At 38.9% G+C, this 17018-nt stretch overlaps 2 protein-coding genes across 2 annotated transcripts in view; both read left to right on the top strand.

Moving 5' to 3' along the window:
* Positions 1-12: 12 nt before the first annotated feature.
* On the top strand, positions 13-6872 carry aph1b (aph-1B gamma-secretase subunit). The gene is made up of 6 exons (XM_085460914.1): positions 13-295; positions 1250-1420; positions 1798-1871; positions 4271-4393; positions 4904-5031; positions 5445-6872. The coding sequence occupies exons 1-6, from the start codon at positions 183-185 to the stop codon at positions 5610-5612; spliced, it is 777 nt and encodes a 258-aa protein (XP_085317040.1). The 5' UTR covers positions 13-182; the 3' UTR covers positions 5613-6872.
* A 9211-nt stretch (positions 6873-16083) lies between these two features.
* Positions 16084-17018, top strand: part of otog (otogelin) — a 63869-nt gene continuing 62934 nt past the window's right edge. The window contains exon 1 of the mRNA XM_085459765.1: positions 16084-16183. Coding sequence (XP_085315891.1) covers positions 16084-16183 — 100 coding nt within the window. The remainder of the gene's footprint in view (positions 16184-17018) is intronic.

Here is a 17018-nt window from a genome sequence, read left to right as displayed (position 1 = left end):
TAGGGTTGTCGGTCACGTGAGAATACGCGACGTCACGAAAACCCTGTGATACACTGGTTGTGGAAGTAAATCAGTACTGGCAACAGAGGGCTGCTTTCTTTCTAATATTTCCAGATAAATACCTGTAAATAGAGCAAAACCAACCGCTTTAAGACGCTGAATTACCCTTCCTCAGAACCAAAATGACAGCGGCGGTGTTTTTCGGCTGCACCTTTATCGCCTTCGGCCCAGCCATCGCGTTGTTCCTGTTTACCATTGCCCGGGAGCCGCTGAGAGTCATTTTCCTCATAGCAGGGTGAGAGTTAAACATTCACTGGTCATAACGGACGGCAATTGACTTAAATATATAATAATTTGGTAATTACAGATGCTACTGCCACGTTATATTGAATAAATCCCAACCTTTAGACAGTGTTAGCTTACTAGCTAACCGATCGTTTCGTTTCTTAGCTGATGTGCTATCATTAGCTTCTATTCTCTGGTATTATGGTCTTACACTTTGCTGGTTTTTTTCTTTAGCCATACGTCACCACATTCCGATTTACACAGCTTCATAAATACACCGACCTTTTAAAGTTTTAAAGCCCCAGCAATGCCTGATATTAGCCACCCAAAGATAGGAAAGAGCTAGCTTAATGAGAGCCTGAGGGACTTTTATTAGTTTTGTTTCTTATGGATCTTGCAGATATTGGAGGATGCTGACGACTTATGTCAGTAAAAGGTGGCTGTATACACACACGTAGTTAGTTAGCACTATGGTGGATTGGCTTTTGAAATAATTCATTGCTATTGTAGTGTTATAGGGTTCAGATACGGTCTTGACCTAAGTGAGATATAAGCTTGTGATCATAATTGTGGTTGTTGATTGATAACATACATCTTACCGGTTAATTTGTAAAAGTGCCGTGACGTTACGTTTGTGTTCGTTGACACTTTGTTTCCTTGTTATGGTCAATTAATTCTTGCTATTTGAAGTAAAAGTAACTAAATAGTCCTCTGGTATCTCAAGATAATCCTGATTGTGCTATCACTTCGGTGCTGCTCCTCAGTTCCTCCTCAGTCTGGAAGTATTTTTTTTTTAACCCTCCCTTTACTTTCATTTAATTGGCTGACCCTCGCAAATAGAACTGTTGAAAAAATAAAGGAGTCAGGCTTCTGGGCTCACAGCAATGCTGGAATTGCTGTGAGCCCAGAAGCTTTGAGATAGCAGTGTGGGTAATATCTGTTTTCTTTGTTCTCATTCTTTCAGGGCATTTTTCTGGCTGGTGTCGCTGCTGTTCTCCTCCCTGGTGTGGTTCATCTCGGTTCAGATCAGTAATAAAGAGAGCGCGGCTCAGCAGAAAGGCCTGCTCATCTTTGGCGTGGTGCTGTCTGTGCTCTTGCAGGAAACCTTCCGCTTCGCTTACTACAAGCTACTAAAGTAAGTGGCCGCCACCATGTTTAACTGTTTTATACTTTATATAGTGTGACTCCAGAGAACTGTTTCTTACTAGAAGAGCTGAAAGCCCATACTTCAACTTCCTCAACACGTATTCACTATTTATTATTTATTTAACTAAGAAATATTAAAGCATGACCTCTGAATTCTGCACTGTATCGTTGTTGTCCCTTGATGAGTGTCTGTCTCAGTTGTCTCAGTTTCACACTCTTCAGTGTGAACTTGTACAATTTTCATTGTTCATCTCAGATCATCTTCCACTAAATGACATACTTTCATAACTGACATATTTTCTATTCATGTTCTGTAGCACACAGTGAGACTCAGAACCAAAACTCTGTGTGTGTGTTTTCCTGCAGGAAAGCAAATGAAGGCCTCCTCACTCTCAGCCAGGAGGAGACCATGCCCATCTCCATCCGACAGCTGGCCTATGGTACACTTAGTCTGCACATCATCTTCTGTGCTTCATATCACCTACTGGTAGCATATTCATTCACCCACGATTCTGCCAGAAGACAGAACATTGAGCACTGGTTACCTCTTTACAACTTTATCATTGTTTGTTTTTGGTTTTAAAACTCACTTTTGTACTATTCTGTAAAAAAATTTTTTAAATATACAAGAAACATTAGCATAAAAATGGCAAATGCACTGTATGGACAAAAGCACTGGACCACATGCATATTATAGCTATAGGAGCTGCTCAGCCATATAGACCCATACCTTGAAGCTTCCAGCACAGTGTTTGTGCTGATGTCAATATCAGTGGTTTTAATGGGGAGGATTGGAGCTCTGCAATGCCACTTAGTGATCATAAAATATCTATGGGGAAATTTCACAAACAGACTATTTACAATGATCATATTCTACTACATTGCTACACTCTAGTTCAGTGAGCTCTTTAGAGTGACCCCTTGTTTCACAAACATTTGTAAAGCGAGACTTCATGGAAAGATGCTTGATTTTACACACCTGTATTCAGATGTTAAGAGGTGTGGATCGAAACCTTTGGCCGTATATCATATGAGCACAAACTGTGAAAGTGCTCATTCTTCCCCACTAGGCTCTAACAAAAGATGCTATCAAGTAGCATCAATACATTTCTAAAGAAATTGTTAAAAATGAACATCTAGCACACTTTGGACATGATCTCTTATATGCAGGTTGTTTAAATTTGCTTGCGGTTTACAGTAAACAGTATTTTCTGTACAGTGGGGCTGTGTGATATGACCAAAATCTCATATCCCGATATAAGAATTCCATCGTCCTGATAACGATATAAATCACAAAAATGTAACATTTTCTGTAAATTCTGTGAATCTCGGGCAGCTCGACTTGCGGGAAGTGTTTCCAGCTGCGCGTCATGTAGCTGGAGTCGAGTGTTTTAACCGATGCATGAAACTATACATTTTTAGACATAAGTTGTAACGGCCGCCGTTTTCTTTGTATTTATTACACGGCGTGCTGCGGGGAAAAGCCTGTTCTAACGTTTGAGTCTAAGGTCTATTTTTTAGCACCTGGCGGCTCTTTTTTACTTCTCATCCATAAATAATCTGCTCTTTCACATGATTCAGTTTATTTTGAAAAGTCTCAACAGGATCTCGAGCTTTATTGTAAAAGGTTTATGTGAAACATAAACAAGCGGACACGCGATGGTGCTACCGTCGTTGTTGCTAACGACAAAGCATTAAAACAGGCGCTTGTCCGTGCGTAGTGTGGTTATATTAAATATAAGAGAAAGAGAGAACTTTAAGAAATGAATATAGCCACAACAGTGACCATCAAAACAATGAAAAAAATATTGCCGTAAACATTTTATTAGGCGACACCATGAAACAAACGATAGCGTAAAATCAAACGATAGACGATATCGAACAGCCCTAGTGGTCCCTAGCTATAATGCGGTACGCTGTTTCGTGGATTTTCTTTGGTGCAATTTTGCAGTTTTTTTTTAAGCAGCACATTGTGTTCTGCATCCTGATTGGCCGTAGACCATTGTCAATCAATCTCCTCTGTGCTGTGTCTCCTGTACAGTACAGAATGTCTGCAGCTTGTCGAATTTACATAAATCTTTGATCGCTTGCAGTGTGACTCTGAAGTACTGTACTGTATGTTTGTAAATTTTCTCCCCAACAAACACAACAATGTTAATGAAACGTTTTGCACCGTCAAAGGCACCTGTGGTAGCACCCAAAAGGCAGAGGAAGATGGTAACCATAGCACAAAAAGTTGGACTTCTGGACATGCTAAGGGAAGATAGAAGTTACCATATTTTTCGGACCATAAGGCACACTGCATTATGAGGTGCATTAAGTAAAACAAAACAGTCAGATAAGTCAAACTTTACTCAAGTCATTCTTCCACCATTGATTCATTAATGTTGAATTCTCTGGCAGCTGCTCTATTCCCATGTTCTGGACCTGAAACAGGGTTTGATCTTTGGTTTCATTCTACAATACTGGACTTATTTTTCTATGAAGGTTTGAATTTTGAGGGTGTTTAAACAAGAGAGAAAAATGTTCATGCCTGTCTGAGAAAACTGTCTAAAGTGTCTAGTGAGGAGTGTTACAGCCTTAAAACATCTATAATAATTGTGAAAAAAATGAAATTGGCTACTTTGTGGACTTCACCTATCGCGGGTTATTTTTACAATGTAATTCCTGTGATAAGGGACCATTCAATTCAATTCAATTCAATTTTATTTATATAGCGCCAAATCACAACATAAGTCGCCTCAAGGCCATTCATCTTGCATAGTGCCGAATTTGCTTTGGGATTAGCATCGCACAGTCTTTCTTATGTCTCAGCTGTCTTCTCATTCTTTTGTCTCAGTTTCAGGTCTCGGCTTCGGCTTCATGAGCGGAGCGTTCTCTGTGGTGAACATCCTGGCTGACTCAGCAGGGCCGGGGACTGTGGGGATCCATGGAGACTCGCAGCACTACTTCCTGTCCTCAGGTAACAATTAGCATGTACTTGTTTTTTGTTTGTTGTTTATTTTATTGTCAAAAACCTTTACGTTTCTGCCGTTGAGCGAGTCCATAGATTCGTAAAACCTTTTTCTTTCTTGTGTTCTCTTCACACACACACACACACACACACACACACACACACACACACACACACACACACACACAGTCATTCACCAGATGAACTACTTCCACTGCTGGAACCAGAGTCCAGACGGGGAGATTCTTATTCTACTTTGGAGTATAAATGATTGTGTCTTTGTTTTTGTTTTTTCTTTCACTTTTGAGCCAGTTGCCACAAAAAAACTATGTATTTCAGAGTTTTGGACTTCTAGCTGAAACAATACAGAGTACAGAATAAATGTATTATGTTCTATTGTGTGGTCTTATTAAAAAGCATTCTGGGAAATGTTGCATTAAAACTAATCGCCGTTAAAAGTGTAACTATATTAGATTTATATGTAGAACATGATTTGTTAAAATTGCACGTCTCTTTCAGCCTTCATGACGATGGCCATCATCCTGCTTCACATGTTTTGGGGCGTTGTTTTCTTTGATGCTTGTGAGAAGCAGCGCTGGTGGGCGGTGGCAGCCGTTGTCATCAGTCACCTCTTGGTCTCCTGTCTGGTGAGTGTGGTTTGTACGGAATGTGGACTTGAGTCTATGTGAAGGCAGGAAAAAACACTAACAAGAGCTCACAGTCAAAAACTATGCAAGGAAAGTATTTTTATGTCTTAAATGTCTTGAGTCAGTTTTCTTTTTTTTTTTTTAAATCAAACCTCTCAAGCCTCATAAATCTTCTCTTTTTATTTTATTATAGTATATTATAGTATCTTATAGTAAATAAGAGTCATGTTTTCGGGGCACACGACGGTGCTCGGACAAACGGCCATTTAACAACATCAACTTGGCGACTCAGATTTGTAATGAAAGTCTCTCTTGCTCTCTCTTTATATGCCTGCAATTAGTTACTTTAAAGAATTGAGATAAAATACTAAACAGTGTCCACTGATGTTTTTTTATCTCGTCTTCTACCGCAGACCTTCCAGAACCCTGAGTACGTCGCAAGCCTTGTTCCCACCTACGTCATCCTGTTCCTAATGGGTGTCTGGGCGTTCTACTCCGCCGGCGGCTCGCTCAAGAACCTCAAACTCTGCCTCACCTGCAAAGACAAGGACTTGCTTCTTGCCAACCACAGGCCTAGATAACGCAGCACACCTAGCAGTGTGCAGGACTCTTTATACAAGGATCACAGAGATCCCACACAAACACACACACACATTGGACACAGTGAGGAAGGAGTGTTAACCCTGTTAAATCTGCTATTTGATTTGAGACTTTCATCATCTTAAGCGTTAAAACATTTAAAAGGTTTTGTGGGAACAAAGATGGGAGATCGTTTTGATTCCAGTCCAGCTTGGAAAAGGTTTTTATTCAACAGTATAACATATCCATTTTGGCTAACTGTGTGCCCTTTTTGCGGTCTGCACTGTAAGAAAAAACAAACCCACAGAAGATACTTTAGATTGGGGGCTTAAAGCAGCAGCACTCTTTATACATACTCTCAGATGCTTCAAATCTTTCCTAGTGTTTTATTATTTCTAAAGAAAATGTGTATATAATTATGCATTTTTGAATTCCCTAATGTGTAAATATTAAAACCTTTCTTCAAGGTGCGATATGCTGTCTGTGGTCTGAATATGAACCTGCGTTTGATTCTAAATGCACTTGCTAATGATTACTAATTGTTTGTAATCAGTCATCAGTCAGTCAGTAATCTTGACGTAATAGACCCTTGAGCAAATAGAAAGTAGAGAATCTAAATCAAACAAAATAGTTTCTTTTGTTGTTTGTCCTTGTGTGTTTTGGTTGTTCTTATGAGTGCAAGGATTTAGGATAAAGAATTATTTACAAACATTTTGTTTCTGTGCCTGATTTTGTTTTTGATCATCTTTTGTATTTGTAGATTCTGTCTGCTGTGTCTCCCAAGGATGGGAGGTACATTAGAGATGTAAATTGTATCCATGTTTGCATTGAGTTCATTACTTTTCTGCCTTGTTTTGGCACTTTGCTACATGACAAAATGTGATTTGGTGTAGTCTTATAGGTGGAGATGAGCCTGTTAGCTGGTCAGTTGGTACACCAGGCTGAAACTGATACGACAATCCTGCAATAACTCTTACCTTCATGATGTCATGCTGTTTAATCCTACTGTAATTCAAAGAGAAGTGTTTCTTTTGTGAGTTATATCCAAGAAATGGGGAAAGAAATTATTGTGTGCTCACTTTCAGTTTTTACTTCATATTGTAAAACACATTCAGCTCTCCCTCTGCATTAAGTTAACTTTAAATTTCTTGTTTATTTCTAGAAGGTTGCATTTCCTTTTATCACCATTGTTGGATAGGTTTTAAGTGTGTACAATACTTCAATGACTAAAGGAATAATAATAAAAAATGATATTCCTGTCATTCTTTATATCAATTGATTAATTAAGCTATTGTTTTTTTAACAGGTGTTTTACAGGTGCCCATGATTATTCACTAGTGACTGTGTAAAATATATTTAAAATTGTCTGATTAGTATAAAAAGAAACTAAAGATTTTCAGTTTTCCTTTACTGCCAACTCCAAAAACCAAGCACATGTTCACACCAAAGATTTCTGCTTAAATAGGATATTTTATGACAAATTTCTCCTCTTTGTTTCTTTTCTTTCACTCTACTAGAGCAACTTTGCATGATACCAATTTCTGTACTTCATCTACTGTCTGAAACAAGGATTTTGGCTCCTCCCCCTTGCGTTAACCCAGCTTCCCACCCCCCCTCCCCCCTGATTGGTTACTCATATTAAACAGACAGTTTGAGCCAATGAGGCTTTTGTGATCACAGCCAGAGCTCTGACATCACACAGAGCCAAGAGCAGAAATAAATTGTCTGAAACTAAACTTGTGCAGTGGTTTAGACTACTTATATATACAGTCATTTAAAGATTTCAAACTTTGGTTCTGTTTCGCAGGAGAATCTGGTGGGAAATACCACTTGAAAACAGCATTCAAAGTAATGAACATTAACATGTATAATAACATCAGAGGGTGTTTAACTAGCCTTGTTTGGTCAAAAATAATCAAAAAGTAATAAGAAAGACCAGACAGCAGCCATTTTCTTTTAAGTTTATACAGAAACAGTAGGTCAGTTCATTGGACCTTTAATGAGAAGTCTACAGGAGACAAAGCAGGCGCCAGGTTTCCGATATAGTGCATGTCTGTGCGTGTGTGAGCGAGTGAATGTGAGAGGGATGAAGCAAAAAGCCTTTCTTGCTTCAGATGCTTCAGTTTGCTTGTTTGTAAAGATGAGGAGCTGTTAAAGTGGGTATGTTCATGTCATTAAAAGGACTAATCACAAAAGAAAAATGATAAATCACCTTTTAATGTTTCACCCTAAAACATTCCTCCATTCTGCCACTCCTGCGCTCCTCAGGTAATGTTTCCATTTATGAAAGCAGACACCTCCAGGCTGGGCTACACAAAGCTCACCGGGGTCTCAGAGGGTTTTGGTCAGTCAAAGGCCTTTTAAAAAAAAAAAAGTTAGACAACAGACAGACAGATTCAGGAAGCGTTTCCTCTGCCGAAAAGGCAACTTTCAAATGCAAATATGAGCCTGTGCAGCCAGTGACACCGGGGTCACCTCAACAATATCAAAAGTCTCACTCCTGAGGCTTTTGTGTCCCGCTGGATGTTCGAGGGTCAGGTGTCCAGCCAAAGATGAACTACTTCCACTGCTGGAACCAGAGTCCAGACAGGGAGATTCTTATTTTACTTTGGAGAATAAATGATTGTGTGTGTGTGTTTGTTTTTTTTCTTTCACTTTTGAGCCAGCTGCCACAAACAAATTGTATGTCTTTCAGAGTTTTGGACTTCTAGCTGAAACAATACAGAGCACAGCCTAAATGTATTATGTCCATGTATTATGTGTGGTGTTATTAAAAGGCATTATGGGAAATGTTGCATTAAAACTAATCGCCGTTAAAAGTGTAACTATATTAGATTTATATGTAGAACATGATTTGTTAAAATTGCACGTCTCTTTCAGCCTTTATGACAATGGCCATCATCCTGCTTCACATGTTCTGGGACGTTGTTTTCTTTGATGCCTGTGAGAAGCAGCGCTGGTGGGCGGTGGCAGCCATTGTCATCAGTCACTTCTTGGGCTACCCTGTCTGGTGAGTGTGGTTTGTACAGAATGTGGACTTGGGTCTGTGTGAAGGCAGGAAAAAACCACTAGCTCACAGTCAAACAACAATGCAACGAAAGTATTTTTTATGTCTCATATGTCTGAGTCAGTTTTCTTTTTTAAAATCAAACCTCTCAAGCCTCATAAATGTTCTCTTTTTATTTTATTTTATATGTATGTTTATATAAATATGTTTTCGGGGCACGCAGCGCAAACGACCATTTAACAACATCAACTTGGCGACTCAGATTTGTAATGAAAATCTCTCTTGCTCTCTTTTTATAGGCCTACAATTAGTTACTTTAAAGAATTGAAATCAAATGCTAAACAGTATGCGCTGCTGTTTGTACCTCGTCTTCTACCGCAGACCTTCCAGAACCTCGCAAGCCTCGTTCCCACCTACGTCATCCTGTTCCTAATGAGAGAGGGTTTTGCTTCACAAAGCACACTTTCCCGGCAAATGTTGCTCATTTAAATGTTTTAAAACATAACTGAACCCAGATACTACTTTCATCACAATGCAGCATTGCATATTACATATTTAAGAATAAGCATATTACTTATCCATTTATCTAGTTTGCAAAGTTTTCCTTCTTACCAGCAGGTGGCAGTAGAGAAAAAAAATAGGTGAGTTCTTTAAAAAAGAGCTAAGTTGATTTCTTGTAAATGTGATGCAAATTGAAAACGTGGTCACAGATCTAATTTAATGCTAGTATATGTCATTTCGTGGATTCTGGATATGCGCATATATTTGTACATTTCTTTTCCCCAGTGCTTTATTTTTCTTGAGTAGACAATGATTTAAGGCTGCCAATTAATTATTGTCAACATTGCCCATTTACTGTTAACCTTGCTGGGTCTGATTTTATGTTGTCTGTAGTATTTGTCTTCAAACTCAGACTGTGGACAAGTCTGTCTGATATCAGGTGACTTTTTAAATCTTTTGTTTGGAGAAGTAGCCCGTTTCAGTGCATGTCAACTGTTCCTCTCAGGGATAAAATTCCCAGTTCCTCTCTGGTAACCAACCTGACTGACTTAATCTGTGATATGGGAGTTATTATATGTATCACAAAAATCTCTCTCACACAAAAAAATGTACACTGTAAAACCTTCATATATATTGACACACCACATTCAGTTGATTGTTTTAGAGTACTGTGCAGAAGTAACAAATAAACAGGAAAATCGAAGCTGAAGTGAAGCCGTTTCAGAACATTTTGCTCTACATATTTGAGTTGTTTGCCATGCTTGGTAAGTCATTTTTTCAAAGATTGTTTCAATTATTATTATTAGCTTTTACTTCTGTGGCTCTTTGGAGTTGAGACAAAGCTGTGTGAAAGGCATTAGCCATGTTGCTCGCTGATAGCATAATATTCTGTTTTAGCTAGCTGAAAGGTATCGTTTGCGGGCAAATACCACAGCCTTGAAAAAAAGCTTGCATGTGAATTTTCAGTCAAACTTTTGGTCAAATACACCTAAAACAATGTCTAGAATGTGAAATGTTGGTATAATGGTGCTACTTGAAGCCTGAAAACGATCGCCCATAAAAACAAACAAACGAGCAAAAAGCAGTAGCAGGCGTCCTGACTGGGTTCTACGTTAGCATAGATCCCTCCAGAGTTTTGTGCACACGGTTTAGGTAAAAATGAAAAAGGTTGCGGTTTTACATTTAGTTCAGTATTACCTGTTGCCTGTGTCCTTGTCTTTTGGGAAAATACTTTACACAAGTAATGACTCAAAGAGGATTCCTTTTTTTTTTTTTTTACTGTGCTGCAATTGTTTACTGGATTATTTGTGCCATTAATTAGTGTCAACAAATTTTTATTCAATCTCCGCACAGGATATGCTTGTGAAGATGGAATATGGGGGAGAGCAGAAGTGCGTTGAAGTTCCACAAAGTGATGAATGAAGGACATGCATATTGTATTGAAGAAATAAGTGATGAGAATGCTGTTATTTGCATTTACCATGTCAGACCTTTTGATAAACAAAATTCTAATGAAAGTGAGAACATGTACACTGTTACATCTTTCAGATAATGTTTTGAAATTGTGGTGCACAGTTCAGAATAAATGTTTTTCAAAAACCATTGCGTCTTTTTAGTAAATGTTTATTTCCAAAAGAAATGTCTAGAAGTTCAGAACAGTAAAATTCCCGCTTTTTAGAATGAATTAGAAGATAACTCTTACGTAGTTAAACTAAAATACTCTTTGAGAGTTAATATATAAACTCTTAACACCAAGTGTTAAATTATCAACTCCAGACAGATTTGGTGTTTAACACTAAATCAGAGTTAACGTACCAACTCTCCAAAAAGAGTTAAATTAACACTCTCTGGTGTGGACCCATATAGACACTTTAATAGTGTTGAAATCAAATCCGACAGTGTTAATTTGGACATGCTGGATTTGCTGTGTTGGTGGTTCGATCCTTGGCTTCCTTAATCTACATACCAAATATCCTTCGGCAAGACACTAACCCGAAGTTGCCCTCGGATGTGTTCATCGGAGCGTTAATGTTGGTTAGTTTGCATTTGAGTTTAGAAGTGCTTGTGTGAATGAGGCATGTTACATACAGTGCTTTGAGTACTCTGGGAGAGTAGAAGGTGCTGTACATGCTTTAGTCATATTGATGTTCAGGCCCTGGGAAGGCCAGTCTATGAATCCATTGTGTATTTTTCTATTTGCGTATGCTTTTGCCACATTGGCAATGTGTTTGGAATCATCATCGTTGTGAAAAATAAAACTGTTTATGATCAGACACTTTCCACTCGGTATTACATGTTGGATCAAAATCTGACTGTACTTTTCTATGTTTCTAATTCCATCAATTTTAATAAGATCCAACACCTCTGGCTGCTGCGCTCAAACCACGACAGAGCCTTCAACATGTTTTACAGATGGCTATAGAGACTCACTGCTCTGTCCAGTTTAGATCTCCTTTGTACATAGAATGATTCAAACCAAAAATGTCATATTTGGATTCATAACCGAACTGGCCATTGTGTACCCTGCCTCTCATTGTAAGACAGCTGGGATAGGCTCCAGCCTAGGACAAGGTAAGCGGAAGAGGATGGATGGATGGATTTATCACCCTTTGACTGACACCATTTCTAAAAGGTAGGTGGATCAACGAAAAGCCAGATGCATCACTCAGGTTCTGTGTCAGGTCTTTGCTGGATTCTGTCCCCCCTATTACATTCAGTTGCTGTTCATCTGCAGTAGATGGTTTTAAAGTTCTGCCACTCCTTCTTCTGTCCTCCACGTGTCCAGTTTAGATCTTTGGGCATCACCCTGCTTGTACAAAAATATAAACTGTATTACCTTTGGCATTTTTGTAAATAATAAAAAGGTAGAAACAACATCATAATCAACAAGAAGAAAAATACTGGATCCGAAGTGTTTCTTTGAAATTACTAATATATATAATATATAAAACGAACCACATTTCCGCACACACATACTTGCATATACAAGTACACATACATACATACATACATGTGCACAAACAAAACAAACAATCTCTAAATGACATGAATTATAAACTCAATCATAAAGTTTGAAATGGAGTAGGAAGACGTATGTACATGTTAATCCCTACCTCACTCTCAACACCAGTGATTCACCATATTCATCGTTATTCCCACTAGTGCTGTGAGATACTGCAGAATTTGATATATTTGGTATATATTTGTTATAAGGTGGCTAATGTGTGCAGCTGTATGTCATGGTTTATTACATAAATCATCAACAATTTGCAAATTCTGAACACATTTTCATGACCACTAAATCATTGTGACTTTTACTGTGCATAAAAATTAGTTAACACAATACAACACACCTTTCAGCTGTTTGAAATGCAAATGTGCCCTGAAACAGTTTGGTTCAACGTCCACTGTTTAAATGTGCTATAGGTTATATATATAAAACAGATGTGAGAGTCAACATAAAAAGGTTTAAACATTTTTCATAGCGCATATCTGAGGTAGATTTTGTTTCAAACAAACAAAATTAACCCCCCCCCCATAAATACTGAATTGCGACGCACAAAACCCCCCCAAAAACTTAGAGGATAAAAACAAAGTATCAGTCTTGTTAGTATCAATAAAATACCAATACCAGCATTGGTTTTGATGCTATCGATATTTGTATCAGTCCGCCCACCTCTAACCCTAATTTCTCCTCCCTCCTTGAAGTAAAGGACATTTAAGACATATGTAATCCATTTAGTCCTGGTATTTTTTTATTTTTTGAAATTGAAATAACCATATGGAATTTCCCACCCTGGCGCCTGCTGTTCTGTGAACCACAAGGGGGGAGTTGTTTTCGTGGTTGCCATTCTCTCCTCCTCAGTTTTAAACAGAATTCAGCATGTTTTACAAAAAACAAGCATTCGTGTAGTTTATAGTTTTGCTAGTTAGGGTGGTGGCTGGTCAGTGGTTTTACTTACAGACAGCAGTTTCGCGTCATCAAAGCCCTCTGACTGAGCCCCTTCCATCCCCCGCGCGCCCACCTGTGCATAATTTATGCTAATGAGCAGGTGCAGCGGTTTTTGAGGCGCGCCGAGGACCGCTCGGGGATGAGCCGGATGGAGCAGCACAGGGAGAGTCGGGAGTCCAGCCGGAGGGTTCTCACCAGGTGATGCTGTCCAAACCCGACTGAGTGCGGATCCGCGAAACACGAATGGATCCCTATTTAAGACGGAGAAGGCTTTTTCACTTATTATCTTCGTGTTTTATCCTCATTTATCAAGGTGAGTCCTACGCACCGGGAAGCACGCACGCGACCCCTGATGCCGCGGGAAGGCGAAGTGTGATTTCTGAGTGTAAGAGACAGAGTCCCAACACGGTCACATCCTGTTTGTATAGGAAAAGTTTAGATACCACAGGTGCTTTATGCGGCAGCTCAGGTTACATCCTGCAGTTTAAACGCTTATTTATTTACTTAGTTATTTAGTTAGTTATTAAAGTTGGTCTCTTTTTAAAAAAGGTCACAGCCTATTGTCTTTCCTTATTTTTGCCCATTTCCCCTCTAATTTCAGCGCACCTTTCCTGGGGTGTGGAAAGAGTGAACATTTCTAACTGGGATGAATTTAATGAGTGAGTCATTTTTAAAAATTGTTTCCTTGCATTTAGTTAGTAGTTTACATAATGTTTATTTGTCACATATTCATAATTTACATATTATATGTGAAGGATTTATTTTGGTGATTATATTTGCATTAAAGCCCACATAGTTTTATATATTAACTATAAGTTGTTATGTTAAAAATTGTATTTGAGTATTGTGTGTGAGTATTATACAGTATATGTAGTATAGTATATGCTGGCTTTGAGGCATTAGGCCATACATAAAAAAACAATATGATTTAAAAAAACAACAACATCTGCTTTAGCTCATCGAAACCTGTCCATTTCATGATGCTTTAATCGATTAATTGAGAAGCATGACAGTCTGGTCAATCACCAGGTTGTTTGGTGGTCTGCGTGATTCCTGGTTGGTGGTGGGTTTGTGGTGTCAGTGGGGGTGAAACCTGCAGTGGGAACAAACCTCTCCTTGTTCTCTCTGTCCCAGCAGCGGGAGCAGCGGGATAAAGCATCAGAAATGGGACACCGCTTCCCAGGGAGGGCAGGTAGGCAGCTGCATTGATCGTTGATGCTGATGGAGCTGCTTCGGGCGGCAAACACACAGCCAGATATCTCCCAAAAAAATCAGCATTGCTCACATCACCATCGTCATCACATGGGAGTGCTTCTTCCCATAATTTATACACAGTGTTTACGTTTTTCACTTTTAATTTCCCTAAAAGACTCGATTGTTTGCTTAAGTATAAGTTAGTTGAATATATGTGAAATGCAACATATTTCTAGTTTTATTGCAGAATCTTAATGTATGACTTTTTAATTTTTAATTATAAAAATTAACTTGTTTTTAATCCAAGAAGTCTGTCGTTTTACCCAAAATTTGATGTCTGTATTCATGGACGGCCTAAAAAAAGCATTTCAAGCTGCTAAGTTCAGGCTGTCACTCAGTGTGGAGATATATATGAAAATATATAAACAGTGTGCATTGTTCCCTGCTTCCTCGACATGCGAAGGAGTCCCAGCAGGAATATAAAGAAGCTGCTCTGTTGTCTTGCTCTTCCTCTGTCAGAGCCGCTATCTGCCTGAATGTGGTTGCTCTTTTGTTCTCCCTTTGGTTCATGAGAATCCGGTCCAAACTATAGGAGCCCCTAAAGGAGCAAAGCAATTAGTAGCACAAAATATGCTAAAAAAAAATGTTGTAGGTATTTTTTTTTTACTCTCTATATAATGTCCTTGTTTAATCAGTGCATTGTTATATGCATATTGACATAGTGCTTTTACATATGTGAAGTACTCCCTCTTTGTTTTTCTGATACTGATCACTGATTAATAATTCATAGTCAGTTACCCCTTATACCCCCCTTACACATCACCCTTGCCACCTGCTTTGTTCCTGCTCTTTGAGATGAAAGGCTGGGTTTCAGAGCTCAAGTATCCAGTCACGTAAAAGTGTGGAAGCAAGGCTGGACTGATAATTTTGGAATGCCACGGTAATGAGAATGTTTTAAAACCAAACCTGTTGTTAAGGTGGGGTTTTTTTTGTAAAATATCCAGTTATCTTAATATGGAAATCGCCATGCCAAAACATTCCAGATATCAAATGTTTTCCCCCAGTGTTTTACTCTCTTGGGAACACTTTACCAGCCTTCTAATTTCACATATCACACATCGATATAGTGAAATGAAAGGGGCGAATACTTTTAGACAATAGAGGTCATCCAAAAGAGGAAACAGACACAACCAAAAGGGAGTCAGTTGGGTTGTTGAGCTGGAAAGGAAAACTGTTGTAAGTCACAGAGCAGTCGTTAATGAAAGCTGGATGACAGGTCTTTTCTTTAGAGCCTCTTCCTTTCCCATTACCACCTCAATTCCATCCTTGCCGATCATGATTCTAGTTTGGCAACATCCAGCCTAATTCTGGGAGGAATTTTTCTTCAACAAAACACTAAATTGTAAAAGTTTTAGGTATCTTACATTTTAATCAAATCTTTATTAATCTGTCACCTGAGACCTGTACTCGTTTTCCAGATTAGCTTGATATTAAACTTACAGAATTAATTCAGCAAAGCATTACAAGGACTTTATTTTAGTTTGCTGAAATTGCTCTCTTTATTTCTTTGCCAAACATTACTGAGTTCCAATATGAAAATGATCAGATGTAACATATTTAGTTGTAAGAGGATTTGAAAGATTGCTACTTTAGATCAGGTTCAAGCTGTATGACTTATTATTATTATTATTATTGTTATTGTATAGCAACTGTTGCATGAAATATTTGCTGATACAATTTTTTCTCCTTGAAGCACCTCCAGATGACAATCGCTACATTAGAAACCAACATATCTGCCTCCAGTAAATCACTGGTCAACATGGCTGCTGTGTCAAACCTTACATCATCTTCAGAAAGGACACCAAACATCTCATGGACCATGAGCTCTGGCCAATCATCTGGAGTCACGGCACCACCTAGTAAAACACCATCAAGAACAATGTCCTCCAGCCAATCACCAGGGAACACAGCACCAATCAGTCAATCATCAGCTGAGACAGCACCATCCAAACACTCACAAACCAGCCTTCTAACAGTCAGCAAATTCCCAACCACATCAACATCACCTTCTCAATCACTCAGAAGCAGAACAGAAAACAGCTCAGTATCATCCAGTCAATCACCAGCTGAGAAAACACTATCTAACCAATCAAGAACAAGTCCTGTACCCACCAGTCAGTTATCAAACTCAGTATCAGCTGTCCTTTCACAGGGTAGCACAGCACAAGCAAACAATTCTGCAGTCAATACAGGTTCATCCAATCAGTCACCAACAATGTCAGTGCCATCTAAAAATTCAGAAACCAGCTCAGCACCAGGCAGCCAATCACCAAACAGCTCAGCATCGATTAGTCTACTACAAAGCACAACAGAACAAAAAAGACACTCACCAGGCAGTATGACACAAAACGGCCAATTGCCTGGTAGCACAGCACCATTCAGTTATCATTTGGGTTCTCAATCACCAACTGGAAAAACACTATCTGACCAATCACAAAATCACAAAAGTCTAGTACCAGCCAGTCAATCATCAAACCCATCACCATCAGTTATGCCGTCACAGGGCAGCCTGGCACAAACAAGTCAATCACCAATCAGCACAGCATCAACTAGCCTACAAAGCAGCACAGAACAAAACAGCCTCTCATCAGGCAGCACAGCTCCATCCAGTCAGTCACTAACCAAGAAAACACCATCTTATCAGTCACATGCCAGCCCAATACTAGCCACTCAAACACCAAGCGTGCCAGCATC

The sequence above is a fragment of the Copadichromis virginalis genome, linkage group LG1, assembly GCF_057382275.1.
Source record: "Copadichromis virginalis isolate Kocher_CV1m ecotype Utaka linkage group LG1, C_Virginalis_male_GT1.1, whole genome shotgun sequence".
Lineage (NCBI taxonomy): Eukaryota > Metazoa > Chordata > Actinopteri > Cichliformes > Cichlidae > Copadichromis > Copadichromis virginalis.
The sequence above is the reverse complement of the archived record's forward strand: the minus strand, read 5'-3'. Positions and strand labels throughout refer to the sequence as shown.

Excerpts from the sequence above, each read along its gene's own strand:
- aph1b (XM_085460914.1), top strand. The coding sequence starts at position 183 with ATGACAGCGGCGGTGTTTTTCGGCTGCACCTTTATCGCCTTCGGCCCA. Across the intron at positions 1,421-1,797 it reads GCTTACTACAAGCTACTAAA|GAAAGCAAATGAAGGCCTCC; the intron begins GTAAGTGGCCGC and ends GTTTTCCTGCAG. Across the intron at positions 1,872-4,270 it reads CATCCGACAGCTGGCCTATG|TTTCAGGTCTCGGCTTCGGC; the intron begins GTACACTTAGTC and ends CTTTTGTCTCAG.